The 19,761-nt window shown below is 50.6% G+C and overlaps 1 protein-coding gene across 7 annotated transcripts in view; it reads right to left on the reverse strand.

Moving 5' to 3' along the window:
* Nucleotides 1–1,443: 1,443 nt before the first annotated feature.
* ADAMTSL2 (ADAMTS like 2) overlaps nt 1,444–19,761 on the reverse strand; it is a 28,894-nt gene continuing 10,576 nt past the window's right edge. For all 7 annotated transcript variants that reach the window (XM_083875971.1, XM_083875970.1, XM_083875969.1 and 4 more), the window contains 8 exons: nt 16,537–16,640; nt 14,591–14,717; nt 10,425–10,638; nt 7,221–7,376; nt 5,720–5,890; nt 5,442–5,618; nt 3,401–3,545; nt 1,444–2,211 (listed from right to left, as the gene is read on the reverse strand). In XM_083875971.1, the coding sequence (XP_083732097.1) occupies nt 2,093–2,211; nt 3,401–3,545; nt 5,442–5,618; nt 5,720–5,890; nt 7,221–7,376; nt 10,425–10,638; nt 14,591–14,717; nt 16,537–16,640 (1,213 nt within the window). In that variant the 3' untranslated portion in view covers nt 1,444–2,092. The remainder of the gene's footprint in view (nt 2,212–3,400; nt 3,546–5,441; nt 5,619–5,719; nt 5,891–7,220; nt 7,377–10,424; nt 10,639–14,590; nt 14,718–16,536; nt 16,641–19,761) is intronic.

The following is a 19,761-nucleotide window of genomic DNA, read 5'->3' on the forward strand; positions in this document are numbered from 1 at the left end:
CTGGATCCAGCAGGGGCAGCCCTGGCAGAGCAGCAGGCACAGAGCTGGTCCCTGAGCATGTCCCTCTGCACCAGATATGCTGCAAAGGAGCCCTTGGGGCTACTCAGAGATTTGGGAGAGGAATTGCAGCACTGAGGGGACTCCTGCTGTGCTTTCTCCTGGATGTCTCCGTTCCTCCCCTCCGACCTCACCACACTCCATGTGACAGAACACCCTGTTTCTCCTGGACTGGGCATTATTCAGGTTAAAAGCATCACCTGGGGATGGCTGGCGAGGATGGACTGGCTGCACAGAGACTCTGATGGCCACAGCGCTGTGCTCCAGGGGGATTTTTCCTTTTTAAAGATGTTCTGGGAAGAAGCAGCCGTGGCTCCAGCCCCCTGGGCTCATGGACACTGTTTGCAGCCCAGCTGGGTATTTTACTTCAAACCACGAGGGCTTTTCATTCCACAGGAAACCTTTTGAAGTACAAGTCAGTCTTTGCAAATGAATATCTTTGACTTTTGGGGGTGTGGGGGGGTTGTGTTTGGGGTGGGGAGGGCTGGGGTTGGTTTCGTACGTGTTTAATATCCCGCGCTCGGTCCCTGTGGTCAGCACAATCCCTCTGCTCCAGAGGGGTGCAGCCACTCAGACCCTGCTCCCATGTACAGTCCTCACTGGGGTTTGTCTCCATGCCTTGAGCCCTTCTCTTCCCCTTTTTTCGTGATTTCTCCTGCCAGAACTTCCTTCTCTCCTTTTTCTCCTTGTTTCTTTCCCTTGTAGCTTGGAAATCCAGCAAACGGTTGGTTTCCACTAACCCTCACCTGCTGATCTGTTGTACAGGACTTTGGGAATCTCAGATTTTGGGGAGGGAAAAAGTCAAAAAAGAAAAAAAAATAAAAAGAAATAAACTACTCTGACATGGGTTTTGAGGGGTTTTATTTTGGTTTTTTTTTCGGGGGGGGGGGTTGCCCCTGAATCTGCAAATTTGGGGTGGTGTTTGCAAAGCTCTCAGGAAGTCGCTGCTGCTGAGGGAGTGATGCAGTAGCACTTGGGGTGCACACAGAAGTTTGGGGGATGCTAAAGAGCCTTTGGTTCAGTGGCTGGGGGTCACACCAGTGAAAACATAGCAATAACCCCTTGGGAGCTCAGAAAGGCCCTTTTCTCACTGGCACCACATGAAATCTCTTTGCTCCCAAACCCCTGAGGAGCTTCAGGGCTGCAGCTTCTAAAGCTGCAGAACCCCAAAGGTCCCCCAACAGTCCCAAAATTTCCCCCACTGTTAGGACTTTTCTGCCCAAGGAACTGTGATTCTTCTGATTTAAAGCTGCTCTGCCTCCCCTGGGCACCAGCAAATCCCCAGCCCCAATCCCAGTGCTCCCGGCACCCCACTACAAACTGGAGAATAAAACAAAATACCACCATAAATATGACAACTTTATTAAAATATACTTATGAGTACAAATTAATGATTATATGGATAAAGTTCACTGTCTGTAAACAAATATATTAAAAAAGAGCACGTCTTTTTTGTGATATAAAGTGCAGTTATGTTTCCATATTATGTACAATATGTCAGCATTGGGGCGGGGTGGTAAGGACTATGAAACTAACATTTGATTATAAGATAAAATTCTCTGAAAAAGTATACACCTACATATTACAAAAAAAAAAGGGCTTGAGTTCATTTAACAAACGAGGATCAGCTTCCCACCACGTTAATTCTGTTAACGAGAGCACGCAGGTCTCGGGATAAATCAGGAGAGAGGCACCAACCCCATTTTGTGAGGGGAAACTTGCACTTCCCAGAGTTCACACCTTCCCCTCGCCAACCCCAACCCTGCACCGAGAGAGGAAACCGAAGGACAAGACCTTGGGTGTAGCTGGAGTTTTTTGGAGCGGGGGAGGAATCAAATATACACGACTTTATGTACAGCTCTGATCCCGGGGGGCTCCCAACGTCCATCCCTCTGCTCCAGGGACCAGGAGAGGAGTTCTGCTTCGGTGGGGACACAAAAGCCAGGCCTAAATCCTTGTCAGCAGTGTGTGGGGATGTGTGGCTAAGTGGAAGGTGGAGCCCTGGCTGAGGCAGGCAGGGGTTAGGAGCCTGGCCCTAGGAGTGGGGCGCGCGGCAGGAGCGGCAGCAGGCTTTGCTGTAGTACCAGTGGCTGCACAGGTTCACCTTGATGGCCAAGGCACAGTTGGTTCCTGCCTGGTCCTGGCAGCTGTCGTCTGAGGGGAGAGAAAACACAAGGCATGACATGGAAAAGAAAAAGAAAATAAACAATCGTGAGCTCATGAGCTCATTTCCCTCCCCCACACAGCTCTAAACACCTCGGGATGAGCAACAGCTTCATCCCAGCTGTGGCTGCCAGATCCCTGACAACCCCTGGAAAACACCGTGGAGCTTCTCCATAAATACCATTCATAATTATCATTCATAATTCATAAATATCAATGTCAGCCTGGGCAAAGGCATGAGCAGGTTGATCTGTTCCTTCACACCTGGCCAGGCTTGGGGGGTCTCATTCGGTCCCAGCCCTGAAGCTCAATGTCTTTGCTGTAAAGCAGAGCTGCCCAGACACTGCGGGAGTTGTCCCCAAGGCACAGAGTTGTCCCCAAGTCAAGGGTTTCCCGTGGTAGGGATTCACAGTTTCTATCCCAAAGAGGCTGTTTGAGAAAGGGAATGGGAATCCAGCAGTGTCACATCCAGAGTTAGGCCTTTCTGATGGAGAAAGGGATGAGGCCAGAGGCTGCTTCAGCACTGTCCCAACTCCTTTCAATGCAATATTTGCTTATATATATTTTTTTTGCTTAAAATCCACAGGAGGCACGAAACCAGGCTGGTCCCAGGGCAAGGTGGCCATGAGGCAACTGCCAAGCTCCATGCCCCATCCCAGATCCCAAGGGAATGGGCAGCCGAGAGCACCCAGAGCTGAGCCAGGAGCTGGCCCCAAATCTGTCTCCCATTTTCATGCTTTTCTCCCACACTGTCTTTATTCCCAAATCCTATTAAAAGATTAGAACCACGTGTTTGCTAAAGATCACAGGGACTCTGAGCCAGCAGACGAGTCAGATAATGAGATAGTTACAAATCCCACAGGACACCCGAAGACCAAAAATCATTAAAATAATGGCACAGACAGAACTTCCTTGGCTCTAGCTGGAATCTGACAGAAGCAGCACCCAGATCAGCTCTCCAAAGGCCCTTTTTATCTTCGGGTCAGACCATGATTCTTCTGAGCTCTCCTGTTAATTTATCTCCAGAAAGAGCCAGTGCACAGCCCCCCATTACTCGGGCACAGAGGGAGAGTTGTCCCTGTTCATCCTGCCTGCGATGATTATCCAAATGGGGGCAGTGATACGATGCTGGCAGTGCTGCTTGGAGGGATCCATGGAAAATCAAGGCTGTGGGGCTCACCTGGAGGCTCTGTGGGGCAGGGCTGCAGGTCACAGGTCTGTTTGCCCACTGGCTTCACCAGCGGGTCACAGCCCCGCACGATGTCCTTGCCTTGGTAACACTTCACATCCCGCATCCTCACGCCGATCCCACAGGTTTTTGTGCACTGGGGGACAGAGAGAGGGGGTGAGGCAAGACCCTGCCATCCCAGGGGATTGTGCTGAGCCACAATCTGCTCATTGGACAGGTTAGGGCAGAAGGAGAATGTCACATCTCAGGGCCACACTGCTGTCCCCTTGCTCTGTCTTTGCTGCCGGCACCATCGGCTTCTGCCCAGGGGCAGGTGGATGTGGTCCCATCCCCTGGCACTGCCATCCTCCCTCCTCCTGCTGCCCTTCACAAGGGACCACAAACGAGCTGGCCCAGTCCAGGTGATGCTCTTGTAGGACATGGCTGGCCATGGAACCCCCCAGAGTACCAGGAGTGGGGTTGTGGGGTCTCTGTGCATCTGTGGAGGGTTTGTGGAGCTCCTGCTGGGCCCAGTCCTCACTGCCTGCTGCCCTTTGGATGCCTCATGGAGCTGGGATTACAGCAGGGCTGCTTTGGCTAATTATGGTGTTTGCAAGACTAAAAATGAGGCTCCTGGAGCTTGGATCAGGGAGGATGCATCCAGGAGGGCTTGCAGCTTGGACTCTTGGCCACTGAACCCTGGCTGCCCTTTGGATTGGGCAGGGTGATGGAACATCCCATCACAGCATCCCCAAATTCTGCATTCCTGGGGCAGCCACCCTGTGGGCTCCATGCACACCCCCAACCACACTTCCAGGAAAAAAAAAAAAAAAAAAAAAAAAATATATATATAAAGCTACAGCTGGCCCCAAACAGCCCCTTTCAGTCCTGTTCTCCCTGAGCACAGACAGCCCCAGCTGCACCATGGCAAGGCAGGATCTCTGCCCTGAGCTGCCAGTGCAGCTAAAACACCCAGGGTGTTACCTCAGGGATCATGTCCTGCAGAGACTCTCCCACCTCCTGGGGGGTTCTGCAGGCAGCATGACCCTTGGTGCAAAGGGATGGAGCAGTGTTGCAGGCAGCTGGAGATATTATAAAAGAAAGGCCTTAGAAAATTTGGTTTAGGCTCTGCTAACTCTAGCTAGGCTAGATGTTGCCCATAAGTTCCCATAAAGAAAAATTATAAGAAAGAACACAAGAGCCTTTTCTTAGAGAGAAAAAATAAGTTTGCACCTGCATAAACAATGAATCTGCCATATGAGAGTCAGTGAAGAAAATACGTAAACATATCTAGAGAGACAAAATTTGGTAGACATATACAATAGCCCTTACCAACCAACCAAGTTTCCCAGTATTGCTGACCAATTAGGTTTAACATAGTGCCTTCTATTTCCTAGAAATATGAGCTTTGTGAATAAAGAATTGACTTTTCTGCATGAGAAACCAGAGTTCCTGTCTACTTATTTATTTACAACATATCGGGATTATTGAGAGAGATGGGACCACTGAGAGGCGTTTTAAAGCCTGATTTATTGCTGCAGCCTCATCAAGGAGTGAGAATGTCTTCACAGCATAAGATAGAGGCCAGTAGTCCATGGTCAATGGTCACAAGACCACAGTTTACAAGGTCTTTTAAAGGTTAATTAGCCAATAAACTACAGCCACAAAGTTTGTTTATGTCTTCACACCAATCGCTGATTTAATTGTCTCATACGTTTTTGCCGCAATGCAGACGTTTTTACTCAATCGCATAATGACACACAACTCTACATTACTACACCTCAAACTTCTTATTAACTTTATAACTAGTTCTATATCTAAACCTCAGACTTCAAACACTTCTACTGTCTAACTTAACATGCTTCTTCTTAAACTACAAATCCACATCCTCACTACAGGTCTCTTAAGTCTGGAACTTTTTCCATGGCCTCAAGTCAAACCCTGTGTCCATTTCAAACTCAGAACCCGCAGACACAAGGTTTTGAGAGCTTTCTGTGCCTTGATTTCCCAGGACAGCAGGTCAGCACACCCTCGAGGCTCCCTCCCTGCTCACCTCAGACCAGGGCGTGGTGTACCACTTGAAGCAGGGCCTCTCGAAGCACGTGCTCTCCTCCACGGGCTTCTTGGCCACGTCACAGTCAGCGGCGTTGCGGGTCTTGATCTTGCCATTGACAATCTCCAGGCAGAGCACGATCCTCTTCTTCACTCCCCGGCCACACGTGGTGTTGCACTGCGGGGTGACGGGCAGGGACACCTGAGAGCTGCACAGACACCCCCATCCCGACCCCTCTGAGGGCACCCCAAAGCACAGGGAGTTGGGTTAGCACTTACCCGCTCCCAGTCCTGTGCCAGCCAGTGGGAAGGGCAGTTCTTGTCCCCGCAGGGGTGGATGGCCAGGGGCTTGGTGTCCAGGTTGCACTGGGACTCGGGCACCACGCGCCCGTCGCTGGTTTTGCAGTACACGTGCCGGATCATCCTGCCCTGCCCGCAGCCGCCGCTGCACTGCAACCACAGTGGGCACTCAGCGCCAGGGGATCCAGCCCTCACCCGTCCCACTGCAGGGACAGAGCCCCCACGGGGCTCAGCTGCATCCCCACAACCCGCCTTCCCCAAATTTCAGAGGGGTTTTTGGGGCTTGGCTTAAAACAGCCACAGGGAAGATCAACAGATCCTTCTTTCAGCCGACAGAGATTCTGCCATCATGGAATCACAGACTGGTTTGGGTTGGGAGGGACCTTAAAAATCATCTTGTTCCACCCCCCTGCCATGGGCAGGGACACCTTTCACTATCCCAGGTTGCTCCAAGCCCCATCCAACCCGGCCTTGGACACTTGCAAGCAGATTAATCAGACAACGAGATAGTTACAAATCGCATAGGACACCCAAAGACCAAATATGGATGGGACATCCCCAATTTCTCAGTGCCAGGGCCACAGCCCCAACACCCAGCATCTCTCAGGGCTGGCAAAAGGGGAAGCACCATGAGTAGAGAACCCCAGGGTGACTCCCAAAGAGGCCAAGGCAAAGGGGACCAAAAAGTGGCTGCAAATATCCAGCCCCCGGTGCTCCCCGGCGCTTCCCTGGTTGCTCTTGCAGAGGCTCTCGGTGTTTCCTAGCACTGCTGCTGCCATGGAAACTACTTATTTTTAGCTGATGTGAATGTATCAAAAACCTGGGTAAAAATAGCTTGGGATGGAGGGGGTCTCTGGAGCAGAATTGTGCAGGAAGGGAAAAAGCCCAGGGTGGGGGTGTGGGGAAAAAAAAAAGAGAGAGCAAAAGAGAATAGAAAATAAAGAGGAAAGAAAAATAGGGAAAGAGAGGGAAAAGGGAAAGAGGAAAGAGAAAAGGTGAAGGGGGAAAAGAGAAAGGGAGAAAGGGGAAAATAAAAAAAGGGGGAAAATAGTTAAAAGGTTCAATTTCTGGGCATGGAGCATGAGCATTGCCAAGGAATGCTGTGCAGCAGACAGACAAGAGGATTTTGACACCCACTAAGGCTCCCAGCCAGGTCTCTCAGGGTTTAACCCCTGCTGTACCACATGCCCCACAAGGCAGGAGCCCAGGGGGAAGCAACAGCATCCACTGGGACGATGGATCAGCCCCAGCGCCCGAGCCAGGGTGGCCGGTCAGGGCGACTTAGGGCGACAAACACTGGCAGAAGTGACACGGGAGAGCCAAAGCAGTAAATTATTTGGAGGCCAGCTCTCAGCACAGGGTTGTCGGAGCTGGGACCTGCCAGGCACGATGAGCCCCACCCCGAACCCCCCAGCGCCGGGGACAAGCCAGCCCGTGGTGGGACACACTGGCCACCGAGGCGGCCACCGCGGGCTCTCACCGGTCCCCAGTCGGACACTGTCCACTGCCGGTCACACGGTGGCCCCGTGCAGTTCTTCTCGGCCAGGGGCCGGGCGCTGGCATCGCAGAGCTTCTCCTCCTCCGAGCAGCGGATGTCCCTGGTGACCACACTGCGCTCCCCGCAGCGAGCCGAGCACTGCCGGGAGGGGACAGGGACACGGCGTCACCCGCCGCTCCCAGCACCGTGGGTTTCCCCCCATGCTTTAACATAAAACTCTCAAACCCCGATTCCCCCAAACCCCCTGAACAGCTTTTGGCAGGAGGCTGCACCCTGCCCTGGAGCTGCACTCTCCAACAGGTGATGCCAAAGGGGGGAAACCCAAGGCTCCAAGAATGCCGGCTCAAAGCTGAGCAGTTTTAGCTGTCACTTGGAGACAGGGTGTGATCTCCCTCGCCTCCTTCCCAGGAACAGCCAGCTCCTTTCCACCTCTTTGGAAAATGTTTTCACCCCTGACTGCACAACTGAGATTTTTATGCTGTGGATAAATTTGGCACCGAGCAGCCCAGTGACATTATTTAGAACTGGATTTGAGTTACTACAGTCTCACATACACATTGCATTTGCTCCATGCATAACGTAAAGCAGGGAAAAGTGTCAACAGCACAGGGCCCAGACGCAGCGTGCCGAGATGTTAATCCTCAGAGCCCTGAAATGTGCTTTTTAAAATGCCTATTTCCCCAGCCAACTTGGCACTCCACTTCTGATGGGATCCAAAGGAGATTAGCTTTGCTGCTGGCTAAGAACAATCTACTCCAGCATTGTCTCAAGCAATCTGTCCCTGACAAATGCTGGAGGAGAATACAGATTTCTGTAAAATAAACCACTCCAGAGTTTGCTACGCCGGACTAAATAACGCTCCAGCACGTGCTCAGGGAGCTCCTCTCTACCAGCTGGGAAAGTCAAAACATCCTGCACCACCAGGGAATGCACCAGCCCCTCTGCCAGCTCCAGGGAAATGATGCACACCAGCTTGCAGGGGAATGGAGACATTTAAATTATGACTAAGAAGAGTTTTTGGGAGCTTCCCAGGAGGAAGAGTCATATTCCTCGTGATGCAAACCATGGGGCAGGTTGGCACCCACGGACAGCTCGGCTCAGAGCTCATCTGCTCTTGCTTAGATGAGGTCTGTGCTTGATTTGGGAAGAGGCACCCCAAGGAAGCAGCGCTGGTTGAGTTGTTTCCATGAGTTTGTGTTTGTGAGGGATGTGCTGGAGCACTGTCTGTGCTTGGAAAGGGATTCAGGACCACAAACCCTCTCCAAACAAACCAGTGAGCTGGAACAGGGGCAGCACTGTGCCTCCCCAAACCATCTCTCAGTGGCTTCAGGGACTGGCTTAAGGCACAGCTGGGGAAGGGTTTCATTCTGCATGTGGTGCAGAGGAATTGGAGGTGAGGAAGGGACATTTATAGGGATGTAATTTATTTGTAAGTGACCAATGGCAGTGATAGCCCATCCTAAACAGAAGCCAGGGCTTCATTTTAGGGGGAAAATTATTGATGCACATTGATCAATATGTGGGACATAATTCATGTGTGAGTCAGAATCACCTTCCCAGCGTGTTGGGTTTGGGGAGGTTGCCGAGGAAATACTGATGGGGGGATCTGGGCTGTGGGCTCCTGCTCTACCTGTGAGTGACCAATGGCAGTGGCCTCCTCATCCTAAACAGGACCCAGGGTTTCATTTTAGGGGGAAAAACATTGCTGCACATTGACCCACACACAGTGACTACAACCAGTGTATCCTGAGGGGAAAGTGTCTGTGGATTGTGGGAACCCTAAAATCCCCTCAGGGAAACTTCCAGGCTTTGCCCTGGAAGAATGTACTGCCGAGTTTCCCTGCCTAGGCTGAAAGAGATGACTCCCCTCATGGGGCCCTGCAGAACTCCTGCCAATCTACCTTGGATTTCTTCCCCCATTGGCCAATTAACCCTGCCCCATCCCAAAGTGTTCATCCCTCATCCCCTCTACAGGTTGCTGCTCTTTTTCTTGCCCTTTGTACTGCCCCTGTTCTCTCAGACCATTGGCTCCTGACCCTACTTTACCACTGAGCACCACAGGGTCAGGGTCTTTTTGTCCCTGATCCCTTTGGCATGATGAAATAAATATCATACTCTGCTGGAACATATCATAGAGAAGGCCCTTCCTGTCTTTCTGTGGGAACTGACAGTGGTCAGAACATGGATTCTCAGGCTCCAGGCAGAGGCTTGAAGCCTGTGGCAAAGCCAAGTACAGAACTCTCCCAATCTGGCCTGGGAAATCGTGAGGAGGAACCCAAAACAATCTTGTAGATCCCATCCTCCTGACACCTGGTGTTTTTCCAGCTTGTTTACTGGTAGAGGTGTTTACAAAAAGGTGGTGCCCTAAAGGACCAACTTTATTCATTGTACCCAAACATTGTATGAAAAGAATCTGTCTTTCAACAAACTTTGCTATAATGCCCTCTGAAGAAATCGGAGTTCTGCTTGTCATTGCATGAGCTGTCCTGAATGGTAACGAAATCTTTCCTCTGCAGAGAAGAGTGTGTGCATGGACTGGGAATGGCTGCAGGAGCAGCAGAGCAGCTTCTACTCTGAGCAGCTTCTGAGGGAGACAGCAATTCTCCATCCTGCCTCACTGCTACAGTGGATGGCTGTGGGTGAGGACAAATTGGAAAAGGGAGAGAAGCCCACAGGTGCTGACCCTGCCAACAGTGATAGCATAGGGTTAAAAAATTTCTAAAAATCATGGGAACTCTATACAGTAGATTTAGGGGAGGTGGAAAGAAAGGTTGGGCCTGGATAGGCCTGAGAAAGGGAACCAGGGCTGGGTAAGCCCTGGGAACAAAGGATAGATCATGTGAAACTGCACCTGCATAATCGTCATATGATAAATGGTACGATTGTAAATTGTAATGATTATTTGGTAATTGAATATGATTATTATCTTAAACAAGAATCATGAGAAACTATATTTGGGGGCCTGATGGAAACTACAAGGATTCATGCTCAGAAAAGATCAATGTTTACAATAGAACAATATGAATTTAATAATTAATATATATAGTTATATAACAAAAGAGCCATGTGGGAGTCAGATTTGGGTCTCTGCCCTGCATCCCTGACTCCCAGAGCTCTCCAATAAAAGCACATAACGCACACAATCATTCTGTGACTCTGTGTTCCAACGCTAACAGCAGGACTCACCTCGGACCACTCGGACATCTCCCACTGGGGGCCACAGGCCGGGTTCTTGCAGACCTTGCGCTCGTCGGGGCGGGCTATGTCAGCGGACTCGCACAGGTCGCTGTACACGGAGCTGTCGAAGCCCGGCGAGATCATCTTCCAGCAGCGCACGATGCGGAACTGGTACCCCTCCCCACAGGTCCGTGAGCACTCGCTCCAGCTACTCGTCTCCCACCTGGGCAGGGAGACACAGAGCTCAGAGCTGTCACACTGCACCTCCACACTCCATTGTGTTGGTGTCCTGGATTGTAGTGTAGGATGTACACAAAGTATTTATTCTATCATCATCTCCATGAGCTGTTGGAACCAGGTGGGGCAGTGTTTTCCCAGGCCCCCTTCCTTTGGGCTCTTCTGCTCGTGGCCCATCAATGCCTTGCCCATGACTCACAGGTAATTCCCTCCAGGAGTTATCTCTGTTTAATGGGCCATCAAGGACCCACTGCAGGACTCATCATCCCATTGGGAGATGCTCCCAATGCCCAGGGGGAGGAGCCAAGCATTCCCACCTGGAGAGAATCTGGGATTTGGGACAGTACAAGTAGCCCCTACCCACTGGATTGCCAGAGGACCAGAGCTACCAGATCTTTCTACAGGATCACTGCTTCAGGAAGAGCCCCTCACCTGGACTGCTCCCACCACCCTGCTCAGGTTGTATTCTGACTCTGTCAGTGGTCTTTTGTATTATTGTATTTGTTTTATTTTACCTTTTTTCCTTTCTTCTTATTAAATTGTATTTCTGACTTGGAGCCTCTCACTCGTTTTGCTTTCAAACCAGGACAGTTGGTTTAGTATAGATGGTAAAAAATTAATCAGCAGCTGGTTTTGAGATTGGTTTGGGATTTCACAGCCTCTGGAGACAAAGATTCCTATGTCATGTCCCAAGAGCCCTCAGACATCCAGGGCAGAGAAAGCACAGAGACCCCAGGAGTGGGTAACTTGGCTGGCACCCTCTCCCAACACAGAACTTATGGATGGCATCACAGTAGGTTGGTTTGGCTAATTAATTATAGGGATACACCTCTTGGTTAACACAGGTTTAAAGATTAGGAAGATCATGGGAAAATTATTTTTCTTCTTGTTTTAGGAAAGGTAATAAGACTGGTTCTGCTTTGCTGCATGGCTCCAGGCCACCAGACCTCTGCTCGTCTCCCACCTGGGCAGGGAACAGAGCCCAGCACTGTTGCAGTTCACCTCCACACTCATGCAGGTATTCCCATGTTAGGAGAAGAGTTGAAGCTTCAGTCTGAACTTATAAGGAAGATGAACTAGAAACTTCTATGTTCTCCTCACCATAATTGGCCTAGTGCTAGGACAAGAGCACTCATTCCCTTTAGCTGTTTGTCAAGTAATTGAGGAAAATATATTTCTATTTTCTATTGAGCAGCTTGCCAAAAGCCCTTCCTAGATCATTGGATATTTAAGAGAGAGCACTTGAGGTATTTTAAAGTGTCTTAGCAGGTGCAAGGGACCTCCCTGCACTGTGCACAGCTTTAGTTCTTTTGTATCATTTGTTATTTTCTCTTTAATTAAAACCTTTTTGCTTTTTAAAAACACACCCCATCACGCCATCTCACTAATTATTTATAAGCCATTCCTGGGAGGTTGCTGGTCAACCCTCAGGCTGTAATGCCTCTTTGTGGGGCAGAAAACACTCTGGCCCCACGCACAAATCCATCACATCACCCACAGGAAAACCCTGGCTGCAGGGACATGCTGCAGTGAGTGAGCTGCCAGCACATGAGAGTTTTCCCAAGGGATGGGAAGCACCAGCATATGCTGGGCTCACCCCTCAGAGCCCAGCTCATGCCTGAAGCTGACACCAGCTTGTCAGAGGACAGGTGGCACGGCAGGGCCTGGCCCAGTGTCCTCAGTGACAAGCGAGCGTTTGTCACCATGGGCTCTGCCAGCACATTTCTCTGTCAGGATTTCAGCCCGTGGTTGACCTCTCCTTTCTGCCTGCTCAGCTGAAGAGCGGAGAGGACATGCCATCCATCCCCCTGCAGATGCCAGCAATAATGTCACACAGCCCCAGTGGGACACACGTTCATGTCCCACCATCAGTCTGACTCTGCTGAGCACATCTGACAGGCTGGGGGAGCTGAGATCTGCTCCAAGCACTGCCTGTCCTTTACTGTCCCCTGCCACCTCTGTCCTGACAAGAGAGCAGCAACTTGCAATCCGAGGAAAAAAATATAAAAGGTCAAATTTTTTACAGTACAAGAATGTTACAGCAATTAAAGAAGGAGCTAAAAATCTGAATGGATCAGAATTTCCCAGCTCCTGTGGATGTGGGCAATCCCCAGGTCGCCACTGCTGCTGTTCTCTGAGCAGGAGAGCCCCAGACCTGGGCTGCCCCCAGGCCTCAGAGCCCACGATGGGGCTCCAGGCACAACAAGCAGCCGTAGGGAGATGTCACACATTTGGAGATGTCATTTACAGGTGCCACCTGACTTCAGAAGAGAAATGAAACAAAGGTCTTCCCCATTCAGATCACTCAAAATTAACATTTTTTCTTTGAAAAGCCTTGCCAGCCCATGTACCTTCCTGTGTGCCCAAGTGCTGGTGGCTGCCCCATGAGCTCCCAGTGCTCCCCAGTTGAAGTTACTGGTAAATCACAGAGCAGCTCTGTTCCCTAACAGTGCCAGCCCCTGAAGCTGGAACAGCACAGCCATAAGGAAGGACAGTTTTAGGAAAGACTAGTGGGAAAATCTAAGCACAAAAAGTACCTTAATGCTTCTTTTAAAAAACAACAGAGATTCCAGCCCCTGTGGTGCCCTCAGGGTGGGTGCATTCTCTGCAGCAGCACCATTCACCTCCCTGCAGTTTTCTTGCTTCAGTTGCAGCCTGTCCTGGCTCTCAGCCCTAACATGAGAGTTTCCAGGAGATCTTCTACTCCATGTCCTACCTGTCCTCCCTCACAGTCACCTGAGCACTCTCCAGGAGCCATTCCTGGTGTCACTGGGCTTTTGCTTTGCCCTGTTCACACCGTTCCAGGGTGTGGATTTCTGGGTTTACTCCTCCCATAGTGTGACATCATCACAGCTACAGAATAGGATGCCCTGAGGTGGAAAGGACCCACAGGGCTCATCGAGTCCACCACAGACACCCCAACAATCCCACCCTGTGCTGGGAGCACTGTCCAAATGTTCCTGGAGCTCCGGCAGCCTTGGGCTATGCTCATTCCCTGGGGAGCCTGGAAGAGCCCCAGCACTCTCTGGGGGGGAAACCTTTCCCTGATATCCAACCTAACCCTCCCTGACACAGCTCCAGCCATTCCCTGGGTCCTGACATTGGTCACTGGAGAAAAGAGATCAGTGTGCCCCTCTGTGACCCCTTGTGAGGAATTTGTAGGGTGCAACAAAGTCTCTCCTCAGTCCAGGCTGAACAAACCAAGTGCCCTCAGCTGCTCTTTGTGTGGCCCCTCTACACCCTTCACAACCTTCACAGCTTTCCTTTATCACTTTGTCCTGTGGTGGCACCCAAAACTTCATGCAGGAGAGGCTGCTCCAGCACAGATCAGAGTGGGACAATCCCCTCCCTCTGCCAGACACAGATCTGTCCTGCCCAAACCCCCTGTGACCTGCAATCCTCCCAGCCTCCACACCAGCACTGGGGTTGTCCAGAGCTGGACAGCCTGGCTCCGGACAGCCTGGCTCCAGACTGTGGTCACTGTTTGGGTTAAGAGCCACGCCAGAAGGAAAACTTTCCAAAGGACTTCCAGCACAAGTTGCACTCTGCACCAGCTCTTGCCCCAACACAAGCAAACCTCAGTGGTGTTTGGGATGCTGAAGGGATCACAGGGTTGGGTTTGTGGCACAGTTTGCAAGCCTGGCCACTCCACCCAAATCATTCACGAGTTCCCCATGTTCCAGGCAGGGCAGGATGATCCTGCACTGCTGGGCTTGCTGGGAGCCTCAACTCTGCCAGGATTTATGCAAGTTTTAACCTGGCAGCTTGAGCTAAAGCACTCAGGAGAAAATTCTTGCTGCAGATGGAGTGAAAGGAGGAGGGCTGGGGGTGCTAAGGGCCATCCCCACTGCTCCCAAAAATCCACACCACCCCTCCCCCAAGGACAACCAGGCCAGAGAAAGCACAGAGACCCCAGGAGTGGCCTGTGCAGGCTGTACCTTGGCTGGCACTCTCTCCCAGCACAGAACTCATGGATGGGCTCGGGCCGGGTCATGGCATCACAGTAGGTATCGTCCACTTCGATCCCATCATAGCGGACACACATGGCATAGGTGGACATCACTCCTGGGCTCAGAGAGAACACACACACACAGCAGGGTGCTCGGTGAGTTGGACATCCAAACTCTTTGCTGTTGTTGTTGTTTTTTCTGGTTTTAGCTGCATTTCCAGCAAGCTGGATGTTCTGTCCTGTGGGATGGCTGCTGCTGGCACAGAATGTCACTGTGGCCACCCCACCAAGCTGAGCAATGTGGTTGAGTTTGGCCAGCTCAGAGGACGGCATGGCCACCCCAGCCAGGGCTTGCCACCAAAACCAATATATGACTAACACGCTTTTATAGGAAACACTCAGGGCCACGAGTCTGCTGGGCAGCTCCCACCCTGCCGGGCTGGCGGGTGGAGGTGACACCAAAAGGTCCTCAACCCGCTCCATCCCCCCACTCACCAGTGCTTTACACCCCCTTTGCACCAGGTGCTCCCCAGGTCCATCCAGAGCTCCAGGGCAAGGCAGGGATCCTGGAGCCTTGGCAAGGAAGGCCCTGCCCCTCCTGCTCCCCCTCCAAAGCAGCTGGTGCTGTCAGAGCAAGACCTTTTCCCCCTGCAGCCTCCCGTGCCAGAATAAATGTTGAGAAGTCCACTCTGGGACCTGGCTGGGGACCAGGAGGCTGCTCTGGCTACAGGTAACAAGAATTGGAGCTCTGGGGAACATATGGTTTACATGAAACTAAAAAAAGATCTACAGCTCTTGACATGGTCTTGCCTCTCTGCGATATGTCAGTGAGAAAAGGCAGCAGGGAAGGAGAAATTTGAGTTAAACCTCTCTTGGCTTGCTGCAAGCCCAAGGCAGAGCAGGGTGGCCCAGCCAAGTGAGAAATTTGTTCAGAGGGGATCAAAGAAGTCAAAAATGTCCCAGAACATGTGGATGATGGGATCTTGGGGAAAAGGATGGCTTGCAAAACTCCTGCTGCAGGCACGAGGCTGCTGGACAAAAACAAATGCTCAAAATGTAAAATCCTTGCATTTGATCTTTTAAGAGATGTCCCTGAGATTGTAAACTCCTCTCTCCCACTCCTTTCCCTCTTTTTAATTCCAGAAGCACTGCAGGATCTGGATAATTTCAGGGGCAGCACAGAGAAGTGCACAACCCACATGCCTGATTCATCCCAAGGGATCGACAGGACCCCCTAACCAAGGGCTGAGGGAGGAGATCAGGTGCCTTGAAGCTTTTCAGGGGGCAAAAAGGGAGGAATTCATGCAGAAAGGGGGAATTTCTGCCTGAAGAATAGAGACTCAGTTTTGATATCCCTGGCATCTCTGTCACTGTTCCAGATTTACACCCTCGCAGCCGAGCTCAGGCTCCAGGGTAGAAGGAGTGGGAGAAGCAAAACATAATCAAAAAGCCAAATGCTATTGTGTTTCCTGCCAGAGCTGAACAATCATTAAAATTTCTCTCTGCAGGGAAGCAGGTGAGCTTTTCAAACCCCTTGAAGCTGTCAGAAAGGTGAGGAAGGGGGAAAAGAAAGGAGGCTCAGTGCACGTTTGGGGATCCTGCTGAGCCCCAGGGGGGACACAAAGTGATGGGAGGTGAAGGCAGTGCTCAGAACATTCCAAAGGGAGGGTGTTTGGAGGGATGATGGACTCTCTGGGCACCAACTCCTGGTCCTCAACACAACTGAGAGGTCGGTGAGCTTTGCATGCTCGGCCCCCAGCTCCTCTCCCCACCTTCACCCCGGGCACAGCAGAGCTGGGGTGGTGCTAAAGCAGAGACCTCACGAGACCCCCTAAACATCACCAGCTCCTTCCCATCCCTAACAGACATAAAATGGACTCACACACCGGGTGATTTCAGCAGGCTGTGCAGAATTTGGCTGCTCCTTATAACTACCTGTGGTGCATGTAGAGCTGCAGGGTTCATGGGAGGAAAGCTTCCACCTGTACATGTCAGCAGCACTCACACCTTGGCCCTTTTTTAACAACTTCAATCTGTTTCTAGCAATAAGCAAACAAAAAAAAAATAAAAACAAAAGAAAAAAAAAAAAAAAAGAAAAAAAAAAGAAAGAAACAAAATAAAACAAAAACAAAAGGCATTTACAAGGCGAGCGGTGACAGCCCACGACAGACACACACATCTGGCTGCAGTTCGGTTGGGTTCGGGTTTGGGAGGGGATGTGCTTGGTTTGGCTTTTGGTTGGGTTTGGTTGTTCTGATTTTTTGGGAGGTTCGTTCGTTTGAATCAATTTTTTATTTGTTTTAGTTTCACAACATACCTGTCCTGAGCCCCAAGTAGAATCCCCAGCCCGGTTAGAGGCAGAGCTTCCACTGTCTAGAAATAGAGAGAATGGGATAAAAATACCCACAAGTAGAAACAGTTCAGAATTTAACAAAGTTTGCATTTTCTGCTCAAATACACCTGGCCCTCGGCACACAGTGACTAAAGGTGCAGTATCTCCTCCCCTGTGTCTCCAGGGCTGGGCAAACCCACTCATGCTGCTCAGTGCAGCAGAGATTTTGGCTGTTCCAATCTCCAAAAGCCAGCACAGGAGTTTCTGAGCTCGCCCCTCTGATTTTGCCCTCTGCTTTTTGGCCTGATTTATTTTGCTGGCTGTCAGGTGGGGAATTTGCATCTCTCAGATCCACACTGTGCTCAAACACAGAATGCCACGGGGAGAGGAGTAACAGAGTCAGCCTGGTGTGAGAAAAAAAAAAAAAACATTTATCCAAGCAAGAATTGCAGCTGCTCCCCGTGCTGGGAAGGGGGGAACACCTCAGGGATACTGCACCTTTACAACAAAAGGCTTCGGTTCTCTTCTCATACCTTTGTCCAAACCCTTGAAACAGCTACACTGGAATAGTGTACAAGGTTGGATCCTCACATCCAGTTGTCTCTGGCCTGGCAGGATATGCAGCTTGTATGATTTCTAGGCAGCAGAAGCTCTGAAATTGCCTTATTTAGTTGTTTGTAAGAAAAAGTTGAGGTCCAGCCTATCAAATCAACCTTTAAAAGGACACTATTGAGAATCCAGCCACTTCCTTTCTGACCCACCCTCCTTCCACCGCCAGCACTGAGCCTCCAGAAGGATTAAAAACAACAACAATCTCATTTTCCCTGTTGATTTTGCCTCTGTCAGTTTGGCAAATGGTCACTTCCTGCGCTTGAAATGGAACTGAAACGAATGTGACTTTCTTTTTTTTTTTTTTTTGGTGGAAAAATAACAACCTCAGCTCACTATAAACAGTGTTTTATCTGCCACAGCAGCTCTGCCTGGGGACCCACACCAGCTCCTGATCCCTCCTGTGCCACCAGCTGCCACCCAGCCAGGAGAGGGCTTACAAATGACGCTTGTCGCTAAAACATAGTCAACATCTGCTTTTTGTACTTGAATTTGCCTGGAAATATTGCCCAGATATTACTCCAGTTTATATCCTACCCTCCAAGGCATGAAAGTAAACACCAGCTTATCCTGTGAGCAGGACTCCTCTGTCTTTAAAAGGAGAAAATCTTTAAAATCATCACATCTGAGGACAGTGAATCTTTCAACAGTGTCCCTTTAGTGTATGTGATCCTAAATAAAGAGCTTCTATGCATGACAAGGTCCCAGGGACAAGACCTTTCCAGAGGAATCAGACATTTGGGCACAAGGCAGCGTTCAGCTCATTTCCAGCAAAGAAAAAACTGTCACTTTGTTCTCCTCTAAATGCAGACAGCAGCCCATTGTCCAACAAAACTGGGGGCATTTTCTCTTTTATTTTCATTTTCCTCTTTATTATGAGCTAAATAATAAAGCCACACATTTGCTTCCCGAGCTTTTAATCTGCTTTTCAAGCAAGATACAGCACCAAAAATCAGCACCAGTCCCTCACCATTAACTGAGTCCTGGGCTGCCCCTTTTCCCAAAACAATTCCCATAGTAGAGGAATAACCCTGAAAAATGCACACAAACACCACCGACCAACATCCACAGTCCCCTGCCTCCAGTTCCTGTGGTTTCATTTCTGGTTTTGTTTCTAAGCAAAGGGGAAAACTCGTGGCTCCTGTTGCAGTCTCAGCCCTGGCTGCACACTGGCATAGAGGGCGCCTGGATCTGTCCCAGCACACCCCAGAAAGGTTTTTAGCTGCTCCAGGAGAGGAAAAGCAGCTCAAGAGCCACCAATCCATCCATGTCAGCTGGATTTGTTTGCAGAGAGGAAACAGGGCACCCCACACTGGTGCAAGGTGCTCCTGTAACTGGGAACCTCCACCCACACTACAGCACTTCAGTAGGAAATAAACTCCTCCAGCTCTAACCAGCACTGTCCCACATGGACAGAGTGGCTCCAGAGAGTTCAGTTTCCCTTGTTTGTTCACTGACAAATGAACAAAAAGCCACAATCCATCCCAAACTGATCCTGGGACGGATTTGGGAGGTCTCAAGTCCAAGCTCCTGCCCCCAGAACTAGGCTGACCCCAATAATAACAGACAGGGCCTTGCCCCTTCCCAGGGATGGGAATCCCTCACTCTGCCTCACCCCAGGACAAGAGATTTTCTTGTGTCCCTGTTTCCTCCAGCACAGTTCTGGATGTCCCCTCCAGCTCCCTCCCTCCTGGTGGGATGACTGCACTCCCCAGACTCCAGCCGATGACCCAGAAAACCCCACATCCCACTGTCAGTGTGGGCTTTATCCCACTGCTCCTGCCAGCGGGAGCATCAATCCTGACCTCAGGGGCTGAGCTGGAGCTCCTCACCCCTCACTCCCACCCTAGAGATCCAGGTTAGTGATCAGTGTTATAGCAGCAACTGGGCTTGAGGAAATAAATTAAAAGTTGGGGGATGCAATAAAGACCTGGGAACAGCCAGGCTGTGCTGGCACATCCCATCCCACCCTCTGGATATGAGGTGCAAGTTGTTTTGTTGCCTTCCTCTCCTCCTCCCTCTTCTTTTAGTCTCCAAACAGAGACACCCCAGCTGTCCCCAGTCTGCCTGCCCTGGTCTTTCAGCCCCCCACCAGCAAAGGATGGAGCCAAAAAGGACCTGAGCACCTCTCAGCCTTTTGGCTGGTGCAAAACTAATCTGGATATCAATGTTTTGATCTGAAAAGTTTGCACTTTGTTCCAGAGAGGGACAGGGGGGAG

The sequence above is a fragment of the Zosterops lateralis genome (assembly GCF_965231275.1).
Source record: "Zosterops lateralis genome assembly, chromosome: 20".
NCBI lineage: Eukaryota > Metazoa > Chordata > Aves > Passeriformes > Zosteropidae > Zosterops > Zosterops lateralis.